The sequence below is a fragment of the Aquarana catesbeiana genome, linkage group LG05 (assembly GCF_042186555.1).
Source record: "Aquarana catesbeiana isolate 2022-GZ linkage group LG05, ASM4218655v1, whole genome shotgun sequence".
NCBI classification, from domain to species: domain Eukaryota; kingdom Metazoa; phylum Chordata; class Amphibia; order Anura; family Ranidae; genus Aquarana; species Aquarana catesbeiana.
The window spans coordinates 625,796,233-625,824,195 of record NC_133328.1 but is presented as its reverse complement, the minus strand read 5'-3'; the positions used below and the strand labels follow the sequence as shown (position 1 = coordinate 625,824,195).

The window sequence follows — 27,963 nt, the reverse complement described above, 5'->3', positions numbered from 1 at the left end:
TTCTGTGACTTCTGTCCTCAAGGGGTTATTTAATGAAATAGTCAAAAAATCTAAAATAAAATTAAACATAGGACCCTCTTACCAAATCATGGAATTATATTATTTAATTATCACTGATTCGTCCAATGGACGGGATACCTTAAAGGCTATAGGGATTCACTGTATGAAGAATAAGGATGTGACAAAGAGATGTCTCCAAAAGAATAGCCATTAATAGGATCAACCACAGTGTATCAAAATATAAGAAAAAACTTTATTGAAAAAAGTCAGCCATAAAATTATTCCACTAGGGGTGCAATAACACCATACTAGTGAGACCAAACCCCCCCCAGTGCACCCGGTTAAAATTACAAATAAAAATTGACAATGTCACAATATGGCGCCAAACTCAACACTCCACACACACACTCATGTGTGGAGTGTTGAGTTTGGCGCCATATTGTGACAACATTGTCAGTTTTTAATTGTAATCTTAACCGGGTGCACTGGGGGGGTTTGGTCTCACTAGTATGGTGTTATTGCACCCCTAGTAGAATAATTTTATGGCTGAATTTTTTCAATAAAGTTTTTTCTTATTTTTTGATACACTGTGGTTGATCTTATTAATGGTTATTCTTTTGGAGACATCTCTTTGTCATATCCTTATTGTTCATACAGGGTTATTTAATGAACCTTGATTAATAGTGAGAAACATGTACCTGAGGAAGAGCTGGGACATGGGAAACTGCAATTGTTATACCTGTGCAATTTTCACACCTGTATATGCCAGTAATACTTTCATAGATAAAATAAAACATATAAAGCAGCATTGTAATATAAACAAACCCATCTCCACTGAGTGAAAGAAAGGGAGGTGTGTCTTTCCTCGGAGTTATTCAGCTGTGTGTATAATCAGTACATACTGTATACAGTAAAACCTTGGATTGCGAGCATAATTCGTTCCGGAAACATGCTTGTAATCCAAAGCACTTGCATATCAAAGCGAATTTCCCCATAAGAAATAATGGAAACTCAAATGATTCGTTCCACAACAATTTATTCATAAATCCTTCAGTTTATAGTCCATATAAAAAAAATTATAGCAATGTGATAGGTTGTGTAACCATAAAATGTCCATCCACAAATGGAAGCCTCCACAAGGGGATTAGAAGCAAAATCCATCAGGAGCTACAGAGTATAAAAGAGAAGAGAGGCACCTCTAAGTGTAGCAATATGGTTACATTTAATGAAGGTCCAACATTTAGCAACTCACATGGTTGATGATTAAAACAGGCACATCTACGTATGGAGGCATCCGGGGTAAATCTGTCCACATAGACCGCCCCCCACACCACTGGCTCTCAATGTTGTCAGTCTGCATTCGTGACCAGTAGGGATGAGCCGAACACCCCCCTGTTCGGTTCGCACCAGAACATGCGAAAAGAAAAAAGTTAGTTCGAACACGCGAACACCGTTAAAGTCTATGGGACACGAACATGAATAATCAAAAGTGCTAATTTTAAAGGCTTATATGCAAGTTATTGTCATAAAAAGTGTTGGGGGACCTGGGTCCTGCCCCAGGGGACATGGATCAATGCAAAAAAAAAGTTTTAAAAACGGCCGTTTTTTCAGGAGCAGTGATTTTAATAATGCTTAAAGTCAAACAATAAAAGTGTAATATCCCTTTAAATTTCGTAGCTGGGGGGTGTCTATAGTATGCCTGTAAAGGGGCGCATGTTTCCCGTGTTTAGAACAGTCTGACAACAAAATGACATTTCAAAGGAAAAAACCCATTTAAAACTACTCGCGGCTATTGCATTGCCGACAATACACATAGAAGTTCATTGATAAAAACGGCATGGGAATTCCCCACAGGGAAACGCCGAACCAAAATTAAAAAAAAAAATGACGTGGGAGTCCCTCTAAATTCCATACCAGGCCCTTCGGATAAGGGTCTGGTATGGATTCTTGGGGGGACCCACACCGTTTTTTGTTTTTTTTGGTGCGGGGTTCCCCTTAAAATCCATACCAGACCTGAAGGGTCTGGTATGGAATTTAGGGGGAACCCCATGTCATTTTTTAAAAAATTTTGGCCGGGGTTCCCCCTAAATTCCATACCAGACCCTTCAGGTCTGGTATGGATTTTAAGGGGAACCCCGCACCAAAAAAAAAAAAAAAAACGGTGTGGGTCCCCCCAAAAATCCATACCAGACCCTTATCCGAGCACGCAACCTGGCAGGCCGCAGGAAAAGAGGGGGGGACGAGAGTGCGCCCCCCCCCTCCTGAACCGTACCAGGCCACATGCCCTCAACATTGGGAGGGTGCTTTGGGGTAGCCCCCCAAAACACCTTGTCCCCATGTTGATGAGGACAAGGGCCTCATCCCCACAACCCTGGCCGGTGGGGCTTATCGGAATCTGGAAGCCCCCTTTAACAAGGGGACCCCCAGATCCCGGCCCGCCCCCTGTGTGAAATGGTAAGGGGGTACTAACCCCTACCATTTCACTAAAAAACTGTCAAAAATGTTAAAGATGACAAGAGACAGTTTTTGACAATTCCTTTATTTAAATGCTTCTTCTTTCTTCTATCTTCCTTCATCTTCTGGTGTCTTCTATCTTCTTCTCCTCGGGCCGCTCCGCACCCATGGCATGGGGGGAGGCTCCCGCTCTTTTCTTCATCTTCTTCTTCATCTTCTTCTCTTCTTCTCTTCTTCATTTTCTTCTCCGGGCCGCTCCGCATCCATGCTGGCATGGAGGGAGGCTCCCGCTGTGTGACGGCGTCTCCTCGTCTGACGGTTCTTAAATAACGGGGGGCGGGGCCACCTGGTGACCCCGCCCCCCTCTGACGCACGGGACATGACGGGACTTCCCTGTGGCATTCCCCGTGACGTCACAGGGAAGTCCCGTCAAGTCACCGTGCGTCAGAGGGTGGCGGGGTAACCGGGTGGCCCTGCCCCCCTTATTTAAGAACCGTCAGACGAGGAGACGCCGTCACACAGCGGGAGCCTCCCTCCATGCCAGCATGGGTGTGGAGCGGCCCGGAGAAGAAAATGAAAAAGAGAAGAAGAGAAGAAAAGAAGAAGAGAAGAGCAGGAGCCTCCCCCCATGCCATGGGTGCAGAGCGGCCCGAGGAGAAGAAGATAGAAGACGCTGCGGAGGAGATGCTGGACGAGAACGCCGGAGGAAGAACCAGAAGAGCCAGAAGAACCAGAAGAAGAAGATGAAGGAAGATAGAAGAAAGAAGAAGCATTTAAATAAAGGAATTGTCAAAAACTGTCTCTTGTCATTTTTAACATTTTTGACAGTTTTTTAATGAAATGGTAGGGGTAAGTACCCCCTTACCATTTCACACAGAGGGGGGCTGGGATCTGGGGGTCCCCTTGCACTCTCGTCCCCCCTCTTTTCCTGCGGCCTGCCAGGTTGCGTGCTCGGATAAGGGTCTGGTATGGATTTTTGGGGGGACCCCACGCCGTTTTTTTTTCTTTTTTGGCGCGGGGTTCCCCTTAAAATCCATACCAGACCTGAAGGGCCTGGTATGGAATTTAGGGGGACTCCCACGTCATTTTTTTTTTTAATTTTGGTTCGGGGTTCCCCTGTGGGGAATTCCCATGCCGTTTTTATCAATGAACTTCTATGTGTATTGTCGGCAATGCAATAGCCGCGAATAGTTTTAAATGGGTTTTTTCCTTCGAAATGTCATTTTGCTGTCAGACTGTTCTAAACACGGGAAACATGCGCCCCTTTACAGGCATACTATAGACACCCCCCAGCTACGAAATTTAAAGGGATATTACACTTTTATTGTTTGACTTTAAGCATTATTAAAATCACTGCTCCTGAAAAAACGGCCGTTTTTAAAACTTTTTTTTGCATTGATCCATGTCCCCTGGGGCAGGACCCGGGTCCCCAAACACTTTTTATGACAATAACTTGCATATAAGCCTTTAAAATTAGCACTTTTGATTTCTCCAATAGACTTTTAAAGGGTGTTCCGCGGCATTCGAATTTGCCGCGAACACCCCAAATTGTTCGCTGTTCGGCGAACTTGCGAACAGCCAATGTTCGAGTCGAACATGAGTTCGACTCGAACTCGAAGCTCATTCCCTGACCAGGAAGACTACCCTGCAGTAGAGCGATTTGAAAGCGAGGCGCACAGTGTGGAAAGGATGACATTGATGGTGGTGAGAAGGATGGTCTATGTGGACAATTTTACCCTGGATGCCTTAGATGTGCCTCTTTTAATCATCAACCATGTGAGTTGCTAAATGTTGTACCTTCATTAAATGTAACCATATTGCTACACTTAGAGGTGCCTCTGTTCGTTTTTATACTCAGTTGTGACGCTACCTATTATATCTGGACATCGCTTGTATAGCAAGTCAAATTTTATTCAAAAATGTTGCTTGTCTTGCAAAACGCTCTCAAACCAAGTTACTCTCAAACCAAGGTTTTACCGTAGTATAATATACCTGCTTCTTTTACAGAAGAGCCGCTTTCCAAACCAACGGGTTTACGCTTGCTTAAAATATGTCTCCTGCGTTCCGCAAGTGATAAATAATAAATATTCACAAGTAATATTCTTAATGGCCAAACGATAATAGACTTGATGACAATAGACAATAATGATCTTATTGGATATCCCTTTCCAAAACCATGGACAAAATTATGGGTTGGCTTTGGGAATGGGAATTTGTACCCATTCTGCCATCAGATACTGATGTTGGATGAGAAGACCTGACTCACATTTGGCATGTCAATTCCTCTCAAAGGTGATCAGTAGGGTTGAGGTCAGGGCTCTGTCCAGGACATCAAGTTCCTTCACACCAAACTCATCCAACCATGTCTTTATGGAGCTGGCTTTGTACGGTCATGGTGGAACAGAAAAGGGTCTTCTCCAAACTGTTACCACAAGGTTGGAGGAGCACTGTCTAAAATGTCTTTGTATGTTATAGCATTAAACCTTCGCTAGAAACACCTGAACTCAATACTTGGGAGTGCTGTCCACCTAATTTTGGCCATAAGTGGGGGAGGTTTACTACAACTGGTACACTCAGAATCTGGTGCAGCTGTGCATAATCACCAACCAGCTTCTAACTTCAGCTTGTTCACTTACAGGTAGGCTTTGGCAATAAAACCTGGGAGCTGATTGGCTTCTATGCAGAGCTGCACAAGATTTTGCACACTTCCATTTTAGTAAATAACCCCCTTTGTATTTCATATTTACCTAATTAAAAATAGAAATTAAATCATTCAAATGTTGTATTTTTAGTACTGAACATAATGGGTAAATGTCTTTATTTCTATCTGGAGGTCTACTTTACAATAAACCAAAAACCCAACTCGGCTGTTCCAAAGTCTAAAGAAGAAAAGTGTGTTAAAAGGAATATTTAATCTGGTATTTTATTGGCGTCCACCTACCAATATAATTTTTTAAAATCTTTTTAACAGGGTCCAGGTGGCCCCGCTGGACAACCTGGAGCCCGAGGGTTACCAGGAAATGTGGTAAGTCTGTATTGTTTATTTTGAGCCAGGTGGAAGGAAAAGATGTAATGTGTTTATCGGATATGCTCCTTGCCTTAATCAGACTGCATGGGGCTAACATTTCATGATAATGAACATAAGACAGCTTAAGAAAGGACTCAGCGATCAGAAGAGAATATAATAGGGGGAATGTGTGGTGTACTTAGGTCATTGTTAGGTTACTATTTTTTCCCAATTCGCCATTTTTTTTAGTCTTCCTTGGGGGACAAAGAAAATGATTAATTTGGACAATAATTTGTGAAAGAAGAGGTAAGAAATATGACAATGAAGTGAATAAACTGCCTTCTTTAAGAGGTCCTAGCATAGGAGTTGCATCAACAGCTACAGGTCACAAAGATGATGCTAATTGTAATGTACTGTAGTCTTGTTCTAAAATGGACCCGAGTGTGTCCTGAGACACGATTGGCCAGTGTGTCCTAAGACACGATTGGGAGTCCTGAGACTCCTTGGCCAATCGGGTCTTAGGACCTGTTTCACGATTGGCCGGGAGAAGAGAATATTAATTCGCTATTGTCACACAACTGGGTGGGCTCAAGACGCAGTGCTCTGAGCCCCAAGCCCACCCTTTTTTGAAGCCAATTGGAGCCTCAGGCCCTAATCATGTGCTTCAAAGGAAAAAAAAAAAACCCATTGGAATCCATGCGCCTGGCGCCCTGCATGTACAGTAGATTAGGGGCTGGGCGCATAGATTAGGGGACAGCACCCCTGAAACGTTGCAGTACACTTCCAGGTTTGTAAGTGAGCCTAAGCACTCCTGTGCCTACAACCTCATAGCTGTATATCTGCAGTATGAGGACCAGCTACTAGCCTCACAAAATGTAATACACGGTTTAGAGGTATCATTACTGGGCTAATCACTGTTCACTAAATGGCATACAAAGAAAAAGGATTTTGATTCATAACCCCAGGAATATTTGGAATGAGTGTTTAATGCTTGTATATAAAAGGTAACAATACTTTATTATAAATAGATGATTAAACACACTTAATCCATAAAATCGCATTTGGAAAAAAATCTCATGACACAATGAAATCGAACGCTCAAGCATCAGTCGACACGTTTCTCTGATTGCCCTCTTCTCCGGGACTGAGATAAGCTTGAAATATTATCAAGATATCTACAGAAATAAGCAAAACTAAGATTACATTAAAAAATCAAACACAAACTAACTATTATATATCCAAAATGGCTCAGTAAAGATCTCCATCTGCTCCACAAGCAGAAACAAACCAGACAAAAGTAGAAAGCAAAGCCTTCAATCAAGATGGCTGCCTCCAAAAAGTGACACGGTACAACAAGGTATGGTAAGTCAGTAATTAGAAAAAGATCAGCTGCAGGAACACCACAGATAATACTGGTGGTTAGCCCTAAACAGTACCCTGCAAGGTGTACTTTTTTTTTAAATTTTTCTTGAAAAATTACATTGCCCTTCCTGTCATGTGAGGGTGCCTAGGCACCCTTGTTCCCACAGTCTCATGGTTATATATCTGCAGTGTAAGATCATCTATGGCACTGCTGCCTTTAAATACTAGCCTCAAGAGATTTGGTGATATCTCTACCAGGGGCAGCCCGTCCATTGTGGTCGCGCGGGTGCCGCCCCCTTATCCATGCTGCCGCCCTCCCTATCCATGCGCCTGGCCCCTTTCAGGACGCTGGGCGCATGAATTCTTATGGCGGTGGTGGGCAAGGGTGTGTTTTTTTGAAGCATTGATTAGAGCCAGAGGCTCTAATAGGCTTCAACTAGGGTGGGCTCGGGGCTCAGAGCATTGTGTCCGGGGCCCACCCAAGTGTGCTGCAACAGCAGATGAATATTTGCTGTTGCAATACTGACCCTCCTCCCAGCCAATCGAAAAGCGGGTCTTATACCCGTCACCCAATTGGCTGAAAGCACAGGTGATCCTATTGGATGCCTAGGAGAAGAAGGGGTGAGCAGCACAGAAGACACAGAAGCCTGCCCGTTGTCCATAGAAGCCTGCTGCCGCTGGAGCCTGTAACCCACTGAAGCCCGCCGCTACCTACCGGAGCCTACAACCCTCGAAGCCCGCTGCCCGCCACTGCCTGCAGGAGCCCGCAACCTGCCCACTGGGGCCTGCTGGGGTAAGTGTGGGGGGGGAGGTGCTGAGATGCTACTGATCAACCAGGAGGGTTGTTTGCCGCCCCTCCGAAAAAAAAACATTGTCTGCCACTGATCTCTACTATGCTGTACACTGTTCCACTTGCTGGAGGCTCTGATATGAGGAAGCAAAGCCCTGCCTCTAACTCATCCTGCACAAAGGCACAGTGCAGAATAAGGCATGGTAAGTCAATAATGGGAAAAAGGTCAGCTGCAGGGAGATCACAGGCAATACTGATGACTATCCCGTTGCCTTCTGGCTTTTTTTTGGGTACCGTCGTGGAAAAACCACTATATTCTTGCGCTATTAAGCGCCCTTTCAGCCTTTTGGTATAATGCATCTTTAAACAACCCGTGTCTCCCGCATTTCCCCAAGTAAGCAGACATAGTCACCTTCTTAGCTCCATCAGCTCGACTAACTGACCTGAATCCCAGAGCAATCTTTATTCTTATAACAAATAGAGCCTCATGGTTGCACAATCGACCAATCAAGCACAGGCATTCCCTCAAACAGGAGGGGTTATACAACAACCAATGAACAATGACTAGGGGAGTCTTATGGGCATGTCTGGGCATGGGCAGCGTGTATGATTTCCCACCCCCTGTCCCTGTAAGCTATCATCCTCAGCTAGACAATGGAAGCCGCATGGCTGCTCTAATTCATGGGCGCTGTCCGACTATAACGCACCCAAAGACTCCCGTTTTTACCGTTGGCGTGAATCCTTATTCTGCGTTGTTCAGAGAACAACGCATACCCAGATTATACTACCGTCCAGTGTGGATGGGATATTATCTGCAGGTGCACGCCAGCCCCCCCCCCCCCAAATGTGTTGATCAGGCACATAGGGGTGACACGAGCGTACATCCGCTAAAACGACAATGTCTTTGCAGAGCAAACACATCCCCCCCAATCGATCGTTCTGTGCATCGCACAGGGGCCCTTCACTGGCGGACATATCCCCACTCTGCAAACACTTCTCTACATCCCCAAGGAGCTTTTCACTACCAATCAGCGTCAGTTTGCCCCAGTCAGCTCTTTAGAGCAGGTTGCGGGAGAACTAACACTGGGAGACACTATGACAATACATATTAAATACATCTTCATAAAATTTCCACAACAGTACAGCTTTCAGGTTCTCTTGAAGGTGATATAATACAAATTTGCAGACACTCTTTTTTTTTAACATTCATTCATACATTCCTACCCCTGCTCCAAGCTGTAGGATTTGGCCCAGATACAATTTTTTTAATTGTCACCAACAAAAATGTCTTATAAACAGTTGATAGCCAACACATTTTGGGGATTATGTATAAATCCCCCTTCATCGGGTCTACTGTTACTGTGTCTGAAATCTGGAAGAGCAGTTACTGTGGTTTGGAGCTATGTGTCTTGTATGTTTCTCCTACTGTAAGGAAGGCTTGCCGAAAAGAGAAGAATTTCTAAATTAGTGAGGATGTTCTGGCCATTGTTGTGAGTCATGTTACAAATTTGGAGAAGATGAGAGAGACGGGTGGGAATTTATTGGAGAACACATCCCAGCAGGTTGCTTCTTGTTTGGGTTCTGTTTCCCATAATGATGAACATTGATCATTACTGCACTGCAGGTATCTTCACATAGCGAGATGTGGCTCAAAGCTGGTAATAAGAATATTTACCTATTTCAAATATCTCACTTCCTCCTTAAGAATGTTAGTTCTTGAGAACAAGGCCGTCACCCTTTTTGTTCACTGCTGCAGTATGTTTATCCTTGAGTGTTTATTTTATGAGATCTTCTCCATGGAACGTGTTGGCACACATAAGAAGTAATAGGAATCTCTAAGCATATGTGCAGAAATATAAAATGATTGCTGAAAAACACATGAAATATTTACATATTTTAAATGGATCTTTCATGCAACATATATAAGAATTCATATCCTGCAGTCATGTATCCATATGTTAGGTGTATGGAACAGGAATTGAGGTCACCCTGGGAAGCATCAGGGGTGGGGGTGGGTAGTTGGAAATTAATGTTGTAGAAAATGAATATTTAGATTAGAATGTTTTCAGGAAATTGAGAGTGTGCCATAAAAAAAAGGGAGCAGCTACCATCTACTAAGATTAAAAGCAGCTCCTGTGGATGACTTCTCCACAATGTCATGGTTCTTACTGTAAAGAAGCCTTTCTATATGCAGAGGTAAAAAGAACATGAAATGTGAAAGCTGTACCCAAACAGTCAAGAAGAGGGCAAATATAGGCTCTCCTATATAGACTGATCTTTACTCCAGGTGTGACTTAATTTGCCTCTGTATATCAGAATTCCCAAACAGGGAAAAGGTTCCGCTCTGAGCCACAAACTCTATTAAAGTCTATAGGACCTGAACATGAAAAATCAAAAGTCCCCATTTTGAAGGCTTATATGCAAGTTATTGGCCATAAAAAGGATATGGGGGTCGGGTAATGCTCTGGGGGACATGTATCATTGCAAACTAAAATTTTAAAAACTATCGTTTTTAAAGCAGCGGTGACTTTAATGATGCTTAAAGTGATACAATAAAAATGAAAAGTTCCTCTAAATATAGTGCCTGGGGGGGTCCCCTTAGTCTGTCCCTAAAGTGGCGCATCTGTACCATGTAGAGAACCTGCTGCAAAAAAACTTACATTTCTAAAGAAAAAAATAATCACATTTTAATAGATTTTCCTAGCTGCAGGCCATTGCTGGCAATAAAAAAAAAAAATTGAAAAAAACGGCGTGGGGTCCCCCCCATGCAAGCCAGGCCCTTTGGGTCTGGTATGGATTTGAGGGGAACCACATCCCAAAATGGAATGGGGGGGTGCTTTGGGGCAGGGGAGCTCTGCCTCCCCACCCCAAAGCTCCTTGCTCCCATGTTGATGAGCACGATGGCCTCTTCCCCACAACCCTGGGCTATGAGAGTGGGGGTATGCAGGCAGGAGGCTTATTGGAATCTGGAAGCCCCCTTTAATAAGGGGGACTCCAGATCTCACCCCCCATGTAAGGGATTAGGGGTAACCCTACTCATTCACCCAAAAAAGTGTAAAAAATAAATAGACATTTGAAAAAATAAAAAAACAATGTCATCAATCAGGAAGCCCGCCGCTCCACTGCACCTGGAAAAAACAAAACGCTCTGCCCGTGAGAAAAGCTGACCGCTGAATTCCTGCTTCTCCATCTGACAGTTCTTAAATAGGTAAGGGGCGGGGCCACCTGGTGATGTCATCTAGTGGGCCAGCCCCTTGTGATGTCACCGACCCAGCATGCACCAGTCGGTGGCGTCACAAGGGGGCAGGGCCATACCCATACTCCATACTCATTCACATGGGGGGCGAGGTCTGGGGGCCCACAACCACAGCTCGGGTTGTCAGGAAGAGGCCCTTGTCCCCATCAACATGGGGACAAGGTGCTTTGGGGTAGGGGTGCAAAGTACTCCCCCATGTTGAGGACATGTGGCCTGGTATGGTTTGGGCCTGCCAGGCTGCCTGCTTTGATAAGGGTCTGGTATGGATTTTGGAGGGAACCCCATGCCATTTTTTTTTAGCGTGGGGTTCCCCTTAAAATCCATACCAGACCCAAAGGGCCTGGTATGAATTGGGGGAACCCCATGTTTTTCCCTGATTTTTTTTTTTGCCGGCAATTTTTTTTATTCAGTTGTCAGTGGGGAAGCCCGCTGACATCTGATGACTCATTCGTTGTTAGGGACATGGCGGCTGGCTTCCCGGCCCCGCTCCTTAACAACCTATTGACTGTGCGCTCGTACTACTGCATACTCCGCGCATACCGCCGAGTGCACAGACAATTTGTGTGTTCGGCAAACACCTGAATGGGCAATGTTTGGACTGAACTAATGCTCGTCCTGAACCGCTCGCCCATCCCTAGTCCTCAGGTGCAGCTTCCTTTCCTGCCAGTAGAACAGTGAGCAGAACAGTTGTAATTTCAAAACTGATTTGGTGTGAGAGTAAGGCTGGATATACACTACAACTTTTGTTGTTCGATTTCCTTTAGATTTACCTTCAACTATGTAGTGCAAGGGCCAGCCTGATTGCATACAAATTGAAAGTGTTTCGGTTTGACCTCCTTTTATGTGGTTTTAGTAAATCTAAAGCAGGCCATACACGGTCGAATTTCAAACGAATTTTCTTTTCAAAGTCAGAACGTTTGTTTGTTTTGTGATCCGATGATGCCACCATTGATTTTTGAAATTCGGCCGACCAAGCCTTCAATTTCACCTCATGTTGCTATAGAAAAGAATTTTCATGGCTGGGAATTTTCTTTTCTCTTCGTAAATTTTCTTTTCTTATTACATTTCTCGCACGATTCTCCCATCATTGATTAGAAAATTGTTCGTTTTTCTAAAAATTTCCAACATGTCCGATTCCTCAAATTTGATTCCCGCACGAAAATCAGCCATTTCTGCAGCCCATTAATGGTGCAAAATTTGTACGAAAATTCTTAGATACGATTTTCGAAAGAAGATTCTTTCGAAATCCGAACCGTGTATGGCCGGCATTAAGGAAAAAATCTAAAGAAAATTGTATAGTGTGTATCCAGCTTTACAGTCAGAGACAGCTGGGAATGAGGGACACCTATTAGCAAAACTATGTAGGCATAGGACACACACCCTGCCACACCCCCTAAAGGAAAATTATTTAAAAAAAATAAAAAAACAGATTGGTTAAACTCACAAGTTCTTTTTTTCAGCACTATTATACGTTTATGGCTTTTGAAATGTACAAATGCAGCAATTTAGAAATTGGATTAAAGGTTTAGCACTGGGAAACACTTTTTGAAAGATATGTGCATTTTAGACAACTATATAGATCAGACCAAGATAAGGGATAAATGAGAAGGTGTCAGAAATCTTGAATTAGACTGGGACAGAAGTACAGTTAAATCTCACTTATTTAATAATAATAAAAAAGGTAAACAGAGTAAACGTAGTCAAAACATAGCCAGAGTTCAGGAACCGTAACGGATAGTCAGACAAGCCAAAACGTCAGGGAGCCAGAGAACAGCGTAGTAGAACAGGAAGCAGGATCTGGAGCCAGGAGGAATGTCAACCAAGCAAGTCTTTAACAGGAACACAGAAGAGCTTCTCTAGAGATGTGACCAAGGCGATCATCTGGACTTGACAGCTTAAGTAGCCAGGACTGGCGAGCAAGATATCATCAACAGGTGAGTCACTGTGAAGAGATAGGAGCTGGCAATTAGCCAACGGCTGAGCGGCCAGCTCAGAGAAGGAAGGGCTGAGCCCAGCCCTGACAGGAGGAAAGAGGGACATGAGGAATTTGTTCCAAATCAGGGACAGGCGGGAGCTTTTCTATTATAAGGCTCAAGGCCCAGGAAGTGCACTGCTATTTTTCAGCATGAGTTTAACACAAAAGGTAAAACTTCTAGGGATTTGATTAGGCACAGTTTAATTTGCAGATATGACCTGATAAGCAGTGGAAAACAGGGGGTAGGCAGAGGTTCCATTGATGCCAAAGCTGGTTAGATAAAAACCAGTATGGGCAACAACACATGAGCAGGCCTTAGCCAATCACAGTTAAAGCTAAAAAAAAATAAAAAATGCCAGTCAAGCAACCCACAATTCCCTCTATCTTTTACTTGACCTCCTACCCCTAACCAGTCATCATGTCTACCCTTTTCAAAACCTTGCAGGAAGATTTCTATTATATTGTATATTAGCCTTTCTCAAGAAGGGTTCCTCCAGAGGTTACTATAGGGGTTCTCCTTCTTAGCAGTGAACAACGTCTGCCTTTCTAAAGAGTAACCACTATGAAAAATGATCTTTTTAGCTATCTGTATGGAAGAGGAAACTTCCCAGTGGTCTCACTAATTTACTGTGAACGTCTGATATAGTAAATATAAGCAGGGGTTCCCTGAGCCTGGAAAATTATTTCAAGGGTTCCTCCGTGTTAAAAAGTTTGAGAAAGGCTGCTGTATATACAGTAATTTACAATATTTATTCGTTTTGCAGAGAAAAATGAGAAAGCCAAAGATATAATGTAAGTCTAGTAAATCTTTATTGCACAAGGCAAAAGTTCACAGGAAAATCCATATTTCAGGGGCTCACTGGTCCCCCTTCATCAGGGATAAGGTAAGTTGAATAATTGCATGATATATGAACAGCGGCTCCATTCTGAATACTGATCTAACAGATTAATGTGAGTCTGCTGATACATAACTCTAGATATCAGGTAATTATTCCAGCTCAGCTTCCCACATAAGGCCTGATGAAGGGGTTTTGTTGAGCCCCAAAAGGGCTTTGGTTTTTCTTGTAATCTTCTGCCATGTGCAATAATAATTTACTGCACAAGGAAACTGTAAAGTAGAAGTGCCTCTAAATGTAGACTGTAAAACACATTTAATATAATTTAAAAATGGCAAGTGGCAACTCACAGGCAAGAGTAATGCCTCGTACACACGGTTGGACTTTTCAACGGGAAATGTTGAATGTGAGCTTGTTGTCGGAAAGTCCGACTGTGTGTATGCTCCATCGAACATTTGCTGTCGGAATTTCCGCACACAAATGTTTGAGAGCAGGTTCTCAAATTTTCTGCTAACAAACCTTGTTGTCGGAAAGTCCGATCGTGTGTACACAAGTCCGTCACAAAAAAGTTCATGCATGCTCTTAATTAAGCAGAAGGAGCCGCACTGGCTATTGAACTTCCTTTTTCTCGGCTTGTCGTACGATTTGTATGTCACCGCTTTCCTACGTGTGGAATTTTTGGCCAACATTTGTGTTACCGTGTGTATGCAAGACAAGGTTGAGCCAACATCCTTCAGAAAAAAATCCACGGTTTTGTTGGCGGAAAGTCTGATCGTGTGTACGCGGTATAAAAGGGTAAGGCTCGTCAATTTAAAATGATCCTGGGACACCCAGTAAGATTGCCAGCCAAGGGGCCGCCAGGGTCCACTGTGAGGCCGTGGAGGGAGAAAGCCGTCCCGGTCCTTCCAAGATGGCGCTGGAACACACACATGAAATGTGACGTTGGCGGGATTTCACTGTAGGGCTTCCTCCCTTCCCTTCCCTTCCCTTCCTTTTCTTTGTGTGCTATAGAGAGTCTGCTTCTGTTCTTCTGACAAGCTGCCCTAATGCATGCACCTTCGGTCTTTTAAACTTATGAACTTCCCTACTTTTATGGACTTTTTCGGTTGATAATTTTTTGGAAATGTTATGTCTTATATGAGGCTTATATACCTGTTGGCGCCTACTAGCCTACCTTTTCAATAAAGATTTACTGGACTTGCATTATTTTCCTAGTGCTCTCATCATTTTCACATTCTTCAGATTACTTCCGGGACCCCTGAGGATAGCATGGTGAACAGAGATCTGCCACCAAAATCTGTATCTAAAGTCTTATCTTGTTTTGGGTCTGGTACTCTACTAACACATCTATCTTTGTTTTTCAGGGAAGTCCAGGAGATCCCGGCCCAGCAGGAAAAGATGGACAGAATGGTGAAAAGGTGAACATACAGAGGCTTTTTCTTTCTTTATCAATCATTTTCAAGACATCTTGGTGCTTTCATCCTGCATGTAAAGCAGAGATTACGGGAGAGGGCAGAGACATTTCCATCTGTACCCTGTCCGCTTGATCTCCTGATATTTGTACAGAAAACTGAAACTGAAAAGTTCATCAGATCAGACAGAGCTTATTTATTTTCTCCATCTGTTTGCTGGATAGGAGGGGGAATTGGGAATGCGGGCAGTGATGCTGAGCGCAGACGTTTTACAGTGAGCTTGGCTGCAGAACAGCAGCAAGGAACAAAAAGGAAATTGTCTATTTTACGCTCAGTGATCATACGCTGATATCCAAGGTATAAGTGCAGTCTGATGACCATTTTGCAAACCATAAAAGCTTTCTTGAAGATGTAGTCCATTCCTTCTCTGGGCTGTAGTGCTGACAGAGCGTAAATTTAAAGGCCAAGGCTACCCACAAGATAAAACTTTGCTTTGGTTGTATTTGGGTCCTATAAGGGCACCCTTGGGCATCCCACCTAAGGTGGCAAATTGCAATTGATTGTGCAATTCTTTCTCTATTTCCTCTCTTTGCTCTCTCAGTCTTGTACCAGACAAGAAGTACCTTTTGATAGTCTGCCTGCCGGTTGACCTAACAGTACCAGGCTGGAAACTTTTTATACATTTCCTGTCCAACACTGGCCATCCATGGCTAGATTTTTGTTTGAAGCTTTGTAGAAAAATTGTTTGTCAGAACATTCTTTCCTGCCATCGGGAAAACTATATCGATCAAAGCCTTTAAAATTTTCGTCAAGGCCTGCTATTCGAATGGAATTCCAGACGTATTAAACAGGTTTTATTACAATATGTCCTACTTTTCCCAAACGAAAACCACATTCACACCTAAAATTTTATTTGTTTAGGAAATATTTTCCATCCTCCTTCTTGCAAGTTTTGACATCACTATGATTGAAAACGAAGTTTAGTTTGACCTCATTTAAAATAAGGAAAATACAGCGCTGTATAAATAATAGGTGTAAACAGCAGCCGACACAACTATAGACCAAAGCAAAAAAAAACAAAATAAAAAAAGTGTAGCGCTGTAAACCCTAAATACAACCTTTAGGTTAATATGGTGATAAAACCAGTGTAAATTTCAATAACAAGGGATATAGAGTAGCAATGCAAAGTATCAAACAAATGAGTATATGCAATATGATATGATCAATGAACAGAAATCATACTGATAAATTGCATAGACATAAATATCTAGTGTAAATAAATGTGACAATGAGTACAATTAAATTACTGTACATATGTGCTTATATAAACAACGTGACATAAAAAATGGAAGGAAAAAAATGTGAAATTGAGCGATAAATAAAAAATAACCAGTGTGAATTAAACCACCAATGTGCAACCAAAAATTAGAGGCACCAGTCCGGACACATGTTAGAAAAGATGTATATGGAAAAGTCCAAAAATATGAAGGGTATCTTTAATACCGGGACCAATAACCCTTGGACATCGACAATAGGCATTGGAATAGTGAGAGAGCCAACACCGAAGATCTCAAGGAGGCTTACCAGATGTTGGTGACTTGGAGGGGCATATGCCACCCAAGTCGCAAAGACTTTTACACCAGAGAACTGGAGAGGTACATCTCTTTAGGCCACGCTCATGGATCCTAAATCAGGACAACAGCTCGGCACCAACAGTCTCGGACACCAGCATAAGGGTAACACTCCAATAAAGGGCTCCAAGTCGGTATTTATAACCCATGCGAAAATAAATGAAAAACTTGCATAGGGTGATACTGTATAACAAAGATTTATTAAAAGAATAAAAGATAAACTCACATGGTAAAAGCCATCAAAAGTATACAAGAATAGTAGCGGTATGAAGTGGGTCCACCCGACGCGTTTCTGCTAAAAATCCGTCATCTGGGGTGCGGACCCCACAAACATTACCACTTATAAAGGGCTAATGACCCCATACTGAAAGTAACATGACGCCGGAAGTGCAACTGAATCGCGTCACTTCCGGTAAATTGTGCCAAAAGGTGTGTAGCTCTAGTTAAAAAGAAACCATGATTGGGATATCCAAATAATTGTAGATATATAATAATTAAGTAATTATTGTAAATAAATGTACTAATATCTCTGTGGCAAATGAGGCCGCAAGAAAACGGAGCCAAGCCTAGCTTCCAAGTCGCCTCGTGACGGAGCCAAGCCTTGCTTCCAAGTCGCCTTGTGACATCACCACACTACAGCGTCACCGCGTACCGCAACAGGCAAACCAAGCCTCGATATGAAATGGGTCGTGTAGCGTGATCTGTCATGGCATGATGACGCCACAAACATCCCAACTCACATCCCGGCACCCAAGTAGGCCCCAATGTGAGCAAAGCACGCAGCAAAAAGGACACCCATTGGTTCGCTCCCTGCCAGCACGTAGCAGAGCAATCGGCAACCAAACCAAAACAAAAACAAAAGTTTGAACATTGATGACAGTTGTGTCATGTCAGAAAAAATATAAAAAAAGAGTAAAACATATTATTAATTACTTTAATGATCTAAGGCAGAAATTAAAATTATTTAAAAAATCGAAAATGTTCCTATAAGAAAAAGGGGTAAAAATTAAAACAAAACGTGACTAACCCCCAGTTGAACCCCTAACCCGAGATCATTTCAGGCCATATATCAACTTCCAATAGGGGTCATCAGCTACATATGTGTTTACAAAAAATAATAAAAATATAACAGTGAACAATGTTATATATTATACAATCTAATTATGGTTGGTCATAAAAAGTGTATTAAAAATAACACCATATGTCATTAACAAGGTCATCAGTAAAAAGTATAATCATATAGATGAACCAATTATCCATATAGCTATGACTAACGGTATAAAATAAAATTGTGAATTAGAATTTTAAATTTAACCATTAAAAAAATTCAGAGAATGTTTCCCGAAAACTAAAATTTTTAAATTAAATTCTACTGGTGTACTGGTGTAAAACATCACATCACAAAATGGGACAAATGGAAATCCAACAGGTTAACACATTCCCTAAGTCCTCAAAACACGCTAGGGGATGGTCTTTTTGTAGTTTATTGCTGAATACAGGGGAGGGTAAAGGGGTGTGGGATACCCCAAAATGTTAAGCTCAGCCAGCAGACGACACTTCTGACTCAGTAACAGTGGCTCAAGTGAAGGTATTGTAGACTGGAACAGTCTGTAGGCACACGGCTGGGAACCTTGAAGAAGCTTTAGCACAAGCAGAGATAGACTGGAACAGTATAAAGGTTCCCAGCTGGGGACCTTGAAGCAGCTTTAGCACAAGTAGCGGTAGACTTGAACAGTCTATAGGTTCACTGGTGGGGACCATGAAGCAGATTTAGCACAAGTAGAGGTATTACTCACAGATCCTGTGGCAGGGTGGGTTCATAGGATCCATCCTTTGTAGTCCAGAATCCAGTCCATGAGGGGCTCCAGGGGCAAGTACCCCCCTGAAGCTCACAGATCCATTCACTTTCAGGGAAGAAGACAATCTCCCCAGGACTCCAGACTATTAAACAGCCTCCCAGCCACCCTTTGGGCACACCTCCCCAGGCATTGGCTAGACCTTGCTGAATATTCACACTGGATATTTAAACTCTCTCTCCCTAAGCTCTAGAAACTCCTCCTTTTGCAGCTGGAAGCAATCAAACTCTCAGTCTGTGAAGTCCTGAACAGACCAGAGCAAATGATCACAGCTACCTTGACTACAGAAGCAGCCAAAAACAAAATTTTCCTAGCAATCTAACTAGGATGGTGGTACACTTGAATGGCAGGTTACGCTTGCCGAGCGTGATGGGGGGCATAATTCTTGCCATGGCGACGAAGCAGGGCATCACAGGTACAGCGTGTGTCGACCTCCAGCCACTGTCCCTGCAGCAACAGGGGGAGCGTTTGAAAAGGGCAGCAAAAACACGACTCAACTGCTGGTTTTTTTTTGTATTTATTGGATTTGTAATCTGCAATATACAGTATTACATTTTTGTCCTTGGGTTTGGATACATTTTACCAATGCAAGAATAGCCAAAAATATGCTCTTGTTGTAAATACTAGTACGGCATCATTTCCTTTTAAGGTACAAAAACAGTAGAGAGTGAATCATCTGTATGCGGATCCCTTTTCCTGTTCCATGCCTCCTCAATTTTTTCAGGAGAAATAGAATTGATAGAAGAGAAGGAGAAGACGCCTAGGTGCTTCAGTTCAAACAAAAAGCAAAAGAGTTATTTCTGACCCATGGAACATCTAATATCACGCTTCATAGTGGAGGGGAAAAAAATAGTACAGATGATTTGTTGTAGAATGAAATACAAGGATTAAAGAGATTCTACCATTTCTTTATCTCCGTGAGCTCACAATGGAGACCCAGGAATAATATGGGTCAGTTGTCAAAGAATGGAATGTTAATGTGAAAAAATCTGTTGTCAATTTTTCAGGGTGAGGCGGGCCGAGACGGAAAAGTTGGACCTCCGGGCCCTCGAGGGGAAGCTGGACTTGCTGGTTTGCCAGGATTACCAGGAAAAGGCAAAGATGGTGAACGGGTGAGTTAAAGTATCCTATACTGGACATACAAAAAATAGTGTAGCAATCGTGTTATGTTGACTTTACAATACACCATAGGGCCAAAAGTATGTGAGTAGCCCCCCAAATATTAAGTTCTGGTGTTTCCTGTGAAGGGAGTTGGTAATGTTACACCATAGAAAGACATTTTAAAGAATTGTGCACTTCCAACCTTGTGGTATCAATTTAGGGAAGACCTTTTTCTGTTTCAGCATGACTGCCTCCTGTACACAAAGACAGCTCCATAAACATGTAGTGCAATCAGTAGCTAGATTGACATATTTTGAAGGCACATTGATCTTCAGTTTACCAATAGCTACAATATCATTGCATTTTCATGTAGCCCTCTTGTCAAACAGGGTCTACTAATCAAATTTAGAGCAGCTGGGTGGTAGACACCTAGCTGATTTATAGTCTACTTGTTCAATTTGTTTTCCCTAAATTCAGTGTTACTGTGGCTTTTCCCTTTTGTCAGTATGTGTCACTGGTACCTCTGGTATTGGTATAAAAAGCTTCAGGAAAACTGGCTTATGACTATTCATACTACTCATAGCCAACGAGTAGGAGTTTCCTGGGCACTGGTGCATGGCAGGGGTATTATAAATATTTGGGAAAGTCCACGCTATTGTCCCTGGCCTGGGGTGAGTGTATGTGGAGCAGCTGTGTGATTAGGCCTGAAGCCTGAGTCCCATACATGTGCTTGAGGCCTGGAGTTGGGGGTTTAACCTGAAGAGCAACGGAGGAACTTGTGATGTCACGAGGAGCCAGAAGAAGCTCAGGAGTAGAGCTTGGACCTTGCTAGAGTATGTGCTGGTGGCTGGTCCTTTATGTGCGCTACAGTCAGGAGCTGCTATCACAGATTGCCAGGTTCTTCAACTAAAGCAGGGGCCCCCAAACTTTCTAAACAAAGGACCACTTTACTGTCCTTTAGACTTTAAGATAGCTGGACTAGGGCCAGTGGGAGTAGCAAATCTCCTGACGTCCATTGGGAGTAAACAATGCCCTATCCTGGTGTCAATGGAGGAATAGCGCCCATCATTGGTGTCAATGGAAGGAATTCTGCCCCAACGTTGGGGTCAGTGGGAGGAATCGAACCCTTTCGCTAGTGTCAGTGGGTGGAATAGTGCCCCACTGTTGGTGTTAGCGACTGTTGGTGTTAATGGATGGAATAGTGCTCCAAGGGATAGATAAAAACAAGCAAAGAACCACAGTTTGGAGACTGCTGATCTAAAGGTTCTTCATCTGTGAGTACTGTGAGTTCTTTGTGCTATTTTGTGGAGTCTGAACGTCTACTAGTTCAAAGGTGTACTGTGCCCTATACCTTTCTCCCGGAGTTTTTGGTGTGAGAAATAAACTAATCTTTATCTAAAAGTGACTGCCGCCCATCAGTTCACCTGTCCCACCCCTGAGGTGAAATGTCAGTCCACCCTGTCTCTGGGGGTCCCACCATGTCTCCAGGAGGGTTGGGGGGTGCTACACTCAGGTGTGCTTTTTTTTCTGGATGGACATAATGGTGGCGCCTGTCGCTTTAGTTAGTTTTAAAGTAGAATTATTTTTTAGTGCATATTCAATATGGGGAGGAAGGGGAGGTGCAGAACAGGATCTCCCAACAGCACACCAAATCTAATTTTCTGGACTGGCCATAATCTCTCCTAGAGCTCTCTCGTGGTCACCCCCTCAAAGACTGTGCTGGCCCAGACTCATGCATAGCTCAGGCTCCTTGGCAATTGAGATTTACGTGGTATCTCAATCTTCACATCCAAGATAGGACAGCATAGAAAGAGATTGTATGGTCAGATTGTAATGTATGTGATGACCCTAAGGCTGCATTCACGCCCGAGCAGAGCGATTTTCAGGAATTTTTATTAAAGTATTTTTATGAGCATTTTGAAAGTGTACTACAAGTGTTTTAGATGTATATTTAAGTGTCAAGCATTTTGTTTTAGAAATAGAAAGCACTAGTAGGAGGAAGCCAGTTAGAAAACTTGAAAAAAGTCTAGAAAATGCTCAATTTGATCATTTTCAGGTGTTTCCTGTTGAAGTCTGTGGAGCCAAAAATGCCCAAATCTGCCTCAGAAGTAACTCATGAAGCTTTTGAAACTTCATGCTTTGAGCTACCAGTGCCTGAGCTCTCATGCGTGAATAGTCAAAATTTGTATACATAGTATTTCGGATTTTGAGCATTTTGGAGCTTTGAGCTCACGTGTACAGTAAACAGGGCTTTTGTATGCTCGTTCTTTAGCATGTTTTAGCATTTCTGTATAGCGTTTCATCATTTGTTGCTATGTTTTTCAGCTTTTCATCTGCTTTGATTTTTTTTATTTATTATGTACTTAATATTATTTTTTACTTTTCCTGTAAGGGGTTAAGGATTAGGGTTAAGGGTTAAAGGTTATGGGTTAATGCATTTAATATTATTTATTTATTATTATTATTATTATTAATAATGTATTTTTTGTTGAGTTAGGATTATGGTTAGAGGTAGGGGTTAGGGAATGATTTTAGGGTTAGGGGTTGAGGCTAGGGTTATTTTACTTATTTGTATTTATAATTATTATTATCATTTATTTTTATTTTATTTATTAATTATTATTATTATTTTATTATCTATTCAATTATTGCATTTGAACAGAAAAATGCACGAATCAAGCATTTCCGTGCATTTCTATGGAACAAAAAAGCTTAAAAAACACACCAATCTGTCCAATTTGGGCTACAAAAAAGCTTCAGTACTTTTTTGAGCTGCAGGCATTTGGCTCCAGGCGACTTATAGTGGAAATGTGAATCATCTCCATAGAGAATAAGTGACTTTTTTCCCCTCTAGTATTTTGGAGCTTCGAGCTATAGGTTACAAAACGCTGAAGTATGAATGGGGCCTAGGCTGACATCCTCAGAGGAAAAAACTCAGGAGAGACAGAAAAAGAAATGGCTCAGATATTGAATAATTCTCCCAGTATGCCTCAGCAGGTTTCCCAGGCCCTCTGATTGGCTAGGCAAAATCTGTAACAGAGAATGACACCTCTCTATCACACCTTGCTGGAGCGAGCTTAGTCAACATTTAGCAGACAATATACTCTAATGCCGCGTACACACAGTCGGAATTTCCGACAACAAATGTTCAATGTGAGCTTGTTGTCGGAAATTCTGACCGTGTGTAGGCTCCATCGGACATTTGTTGTCAGAATTTCCGACAACAAAAATTTGAGAGCTGGATCTCAAATTTTTGGACAACAAAATCCGTTGTCGTAAATTCTGATCGTGTGTACACAGTTTGGACACACAAAATTCCACAAATGCTTGGAATCAAGCAGAAGATCTGCATTGAACTTCATTTTTCTGGGCTCGTCGTACATGTCGTACGTCACCGCGTTCTTGGCGATCTGAATTTCCAATAACATTTGTGCGACCGTGTGTATGCAAGACAAGTTTGAGCCAACATCCATCGGAAATAAATCCAGGATTTTGTTGTTGGAATGTCCGATCGTGTGTACGCGGCTTTAGGGCTTAGAGAAACACTCCTATTGAGGCACAGCTAGGCTAACCACATCTCACTGCTGGCCAGAGGACCCACATAAATGCAAAAAAAGGAACATAGCAAAAATACTACATCCCTACGAAGGCACGGTTTGATGGGTTTGGTGTGGAGGAACTCAAGTGAGCTGCACAGAACCCTGAAGTCAACCCTACTGAACACCCTTGGGATGAGTTGGAGTGCTTACTGCAAGCCAGGTCTTCTTATCCAACATCAGTAACAGACCTCACAAATGTTCTTTTAGATGATGAAGAGGCATACATTCCCACAGACACACTCCAAAAACTTGTGTAAAGGCTTCCCAGAAGAATGGAGACTCTTGTAGCTCCAAAGAGTGAAGGGCAACCATAGTATGGAAATGGGATGTGCAACCAGCTCCTACTGGTGTCATGGTACAAGCCATATAATGTACTTGTTACTCACAGCAAAAATGTATGAATTAAAGTAAAATAAAATTTATCATACAGTGAAATGTCCATATCTTGAATACTGACACATAGGGCCTTTTGATAAAGAAGTCTCTCTGTTCATTCACTTCAAAGCCTCTTTATAAACAGGCCTCTATCTGTCGATATTTGACATCTATACATTTCAGCATTGGCCTTTTTATCGGGCAGTCTTCTACTAGATAAATAAACAACACATAAATAAAGAGCATAAATAAGTCAGTTTAGATTGAAGATATTATTCTAGGAAGTGACATTTTCCTTCTCACAGTTGTCTTTTCTGTTCAGTACACCCAAAGAATGACACCGTGGTCAGGCTTTACCCAGCCTGAAATGGACGATGAAGCTTAACATTACAAACAGCTACAACATTTTTTTATATCTTTAATGAACGTGCGCCATTGTTTCTTTAACCTTTTTATATGTTTCTCTAACACCCTGTACCTTTTTTTTTTTGTAGGGTGAACGAGGATTCCCTGGGCCCCATGGACAAACTGGTTCAAAAGTAAGTAATAAGATATTCCGCTGTGAATTATCAAAGCTTGTAGGCTTATTTTTGGTGGGTCAGCCAAAAAAGCAAACACGTTATTGAAACAGAGGCACTATTTAATTGGAATACGTAGATTTCAGCATCCAAATGTGTTGCTTTTTGGTACCTGCATAAGTTGGTGTTTTTTTTTGCACCAATCAATCAACATTCCAAAAAAAGGTAAGTATGGAGTTAAAGTGATACTAAAGTCTCAGGTTTTTTTTTCTTTAAAAATAACAAACATGTTCTACTTACCTGCTCTGTGCAGTGTTTTTGCACAGAGCAGCCCAGATCCTCCTCTTCTTGGGTCCCTTGCCGGCACTCCTGTTGCCTCCCTTTTGCTGAGTGCCCCCAGAGCAAGCAGCTTGCTATGGGGGCACCACCGAGCCGAGCCGCTGCTATGTGTGTCCATTCAGACACAGAGCCGTGGTTCGACCCCGCCCCCTCTCTCTCCCTATTAGCTCTCTGACTTTGACTGACAGCAGCAGGGGCCAATGGCGCTGTGCTGCCATCTCGGCCAATAAGGAGGGAGAGTCTTGGGCTACCGAGACTGTCCTGCAACATCTCTGGATGGAGATGGGCTCAGGTAAGTATTAGAGGGGCTGTTGTACACCTGAAGGTTTTTTAAGATAAAAAAAAAACCTTCTGACTTTACAACCACTTTAATGTACAGTTAAGTACAGTTACAATACAATTCAATATAGGAGGGATCAGAGGGCCTTGCTCATTAGAGCTTACAATCTAGGAGGGAGCGTCAAGTGATACAAAAGGTAATAACTGTGGGGGATGAGCTGATGAAGAAAATTAAAGTACAGTTGTTAGGTGCAGACAGGATAGCCTTCTGTGAAGAGATGGGTTTTCAGGGATTGTCTAAAAGCAAAAAGAGTAGGAAATAGTCGGACAGATTGGGTAATGAGTTCCATAGGATGGGAGAAGGTCAAGAAAAGTCCTGGAGGCGAGCATGGGAGGAGGTGACGAGGGAGCTAGAGAGCAGGAGGTCTTGGGAGGAACAAAGAGAAAGATTTGGTTGGTATTTTCAGACCAGGCTAGTGATGTACAGTAGCTGGAAGCAGAGTTGTGGAGGGCTTTGTAGGTTATTGTTAGTATTTTGCATTTAATTTGTTGGGTGAGTGGAAGCCAGGGGAGGAATTGCCAGAGAGGAGTAGGAGATGCTGAGCAGTTTGTAAGGTGGATGGGTCTGGCAGCAGCATTCATGATGGACTAAAGGGAGGATAGTCTATGTAGAGGTAAGCCAATGGGAAGTGAGTTGCAGTAGTTGAGGCGAGAGATGACCAGGGAGTGAACTAGGAGCTTTGTGGTGGTGTTGGTTGGAAAGGGACGTATTTTGGAGATGTTGCGGAGGTTGAGGCGGCAATATTTGGACAGTGATTGGATGCGGGGGCCGAAAGAAGAGTTCAGAGCCTAGGACTACACCTAGAACCTTGGCATGCGGGGATAGGTTGATCTAGTGTCCTGGTGCCCAACCTGCGTCCCGAGGGTCGCATGCGGCCCTTGAGTATCTGATGTGCGGACCCAGGACCTCAGCATGTCTGTAGTGGGAACATTGATTGGGGTAATAGCATTGATCTCTACTAGCCTCATGTAAGATGTCCCCAGTTTCATATTGTCTTCTGTAGCATCTCCCCAGCCAACAATCTATCCTGTCTTCACTCTCTGACCCTTATTAAGTCTGCAGTCTCTGACAGTGCTCTCAAGCCTTACATATATTGATTATTATGTGTGGCCCTTTGGTGATGTCAGGGGCCTCATTTGAGCTGACAGACCACTGATCTAGTGAGATAGATAAGATCAGAGGTTCGGTTTGGTTAGCATGAGGGTCAGGGGCTACTGTATGAGGTTATAAGTTAAAGTGATATAAAACCCCTCCGATTTTCACTTTCAACATTTGATTTAATACTTTTAAAGCTTATAATACTTGCCCTGTTTAGGGCTTATGCGCACTGCACCTTTAACCAGTGCTGGGACAGGTTTATCTAGAGCCCAGGGCGAACATACCAAATTATGCCCCCCCCCCCCAAGGTGTATGAGCATTAATCCCCCCCCTTCAAAAAAATAAATAAATACTGTAAATAAATAAATTGAGCACTAATCTGCATGCTAACCCCCTAAGCATAAATCCCCCCTCCTCCCAGTACAAATCTGCCCCCTGCTGGAATCCCTATTCCCAGCACAAATCTTTGCCTCCCCAACCCCCCCAGCTTAAATTGTCTCATTCCCCATCTGCCCCCAGCACAAATCCACCCCCTCACAACCCCCCCCCCCCACTACAAATCCTCTACCCCTCAAATTTCCCTCTGAGCACAAATCCTCTCCTCCCACTTCAAATCCCCCCCTCCCAGCACAAATCATCCCCAATCCCCCAACTTAGCACAAATCCCCCCAAATTTCCCCTCCTACCACAAATACCCCCAATCATCCTTGCTAGCACAAATCCCCACCCCCAAAAATTCCCCTCCTAGCACGAATACCCCCCACCATGTTACCTTTTCTAGCACACCCCTTGTCCCGGCCCTGCATTTAGCCCCTGTACACGAGATTTAATGCAGGCACACCATCCAGGCTGGCTTCAATTAACCACCTGCTGACGCCCACAGTAGTTTTACTGCGGATGTGCAGCACAGGCCTGCCGGACAATGTGCCTGTACATCGCCGGCTTGGTTCCCTGTTTGAGTTGCTCATGCGCGTGCCCCTGGTGACCTGTGCTGTGATTGGACACAGCACAAGTTTGACAGCTGATTTCAGCCAATTGATTTTTGCTGAAGTCAGCTGATCAGCTGTGTCCAATCACAGAGTTCTGTGTTTACAAACAACTGTGTGCATAGGAACAGCGATCTGGGTTCCCATTGTTCAGAGTTCAGCTAGAGATACGTTCTTCCTTTCAGCCTGTAGAAGCAACTGTTAGCCTGTGTGCCTAGTGCATTTGGGCGTTTACAGGCATATTTGAAGAGAAGCGTTTAGAGGCAAGAAAAAAAAAAAATCACAAACGCATTTTTGAGACGAGCTTTCGGGCAGAAAAAACACTGCATTAACCACTTTACCTCTGGAAGATTTACCCCCCTTCCTGACTAGGCCATATTTTACAATATGACACTGAGTTACTTTAACCACTTCAGCTCCAGAAGGTTTTACCCCCTTAATGACCGGAGCATTTTTTTTTGCGATACTGACAATTGCGCGGTCGTGCAACGTTGTACGCAAACAATATTGACGTCCTTTTTCTCCCACAAATAGAGCTTTCTTTTGGTGGTATTTGATCACCTCTGCGTTTTTTTATATTTTGCGCTATAAACAAAAAAAGACAGACAATTTTGAAAAAAAAAAACTTTTTTTTTTTACTTTCTGCTATAATACACATCCCCCCAAAAATATATAAAAAAACTAATTTATTCATCAATTTAGACCGATATGTATTCTTCTACATATTTTTGGTAAAAAAAAAAAAAAATCGCAATAGACTGATATTGATTGGTTTGCGCAAAAGTTATCCTGTATGGGATTGATTTAGGGACTTTTATTTATTTTTTATTGTTTTTACTAGTAATGCTGGCGATCAGCGATTTTTTAAGTGGGACTGTGACATTGCGGCGGACAAATCTTAACCCCAAATTACACTTTTTGGGGACAGGTGACATTATTACATTGATCAGAGCAATAAAAATGCAGTGAACAATGTAAAAACGACACTGGCAGGGAAGAGGGTAACACTAGGGGGCGATCAAGGGGTT

The 27,963-nt window shown here is 42.8% G+C and overlaps 1 protein-coding gene across 1 annotated transcript in view; it reads left to right on the top strand.

Moving 5' to 3' along the window:
- Positions 1-27,963, top strand: part of COL22A1 (collagen type XXII alpha 1 chain) — a 424,543-nt gene that overhangs the window by 262,896 nt on the left and 133,684 nt on the right. Inside the window, exons 36-39 of the mRNA XM_073632290.1 lie at positions 5,426-5,479; positions 15,045-15,098; positions 19,587-19,691; positions 24,149-24,193. Coding sequence (XP_073488391.1) covers positions 5,426-5,479; positions 15,045-15,098; positions 19,587-19,691; positions 24,149-24,193 — 258 coding nt within the window. The remainder of the gene's footprint in view (positions 1-5,425; positions 5,480-15,044; positions 15,099-19,586; positions 19,692-24,148; positions 24,194-27,963) is intronic.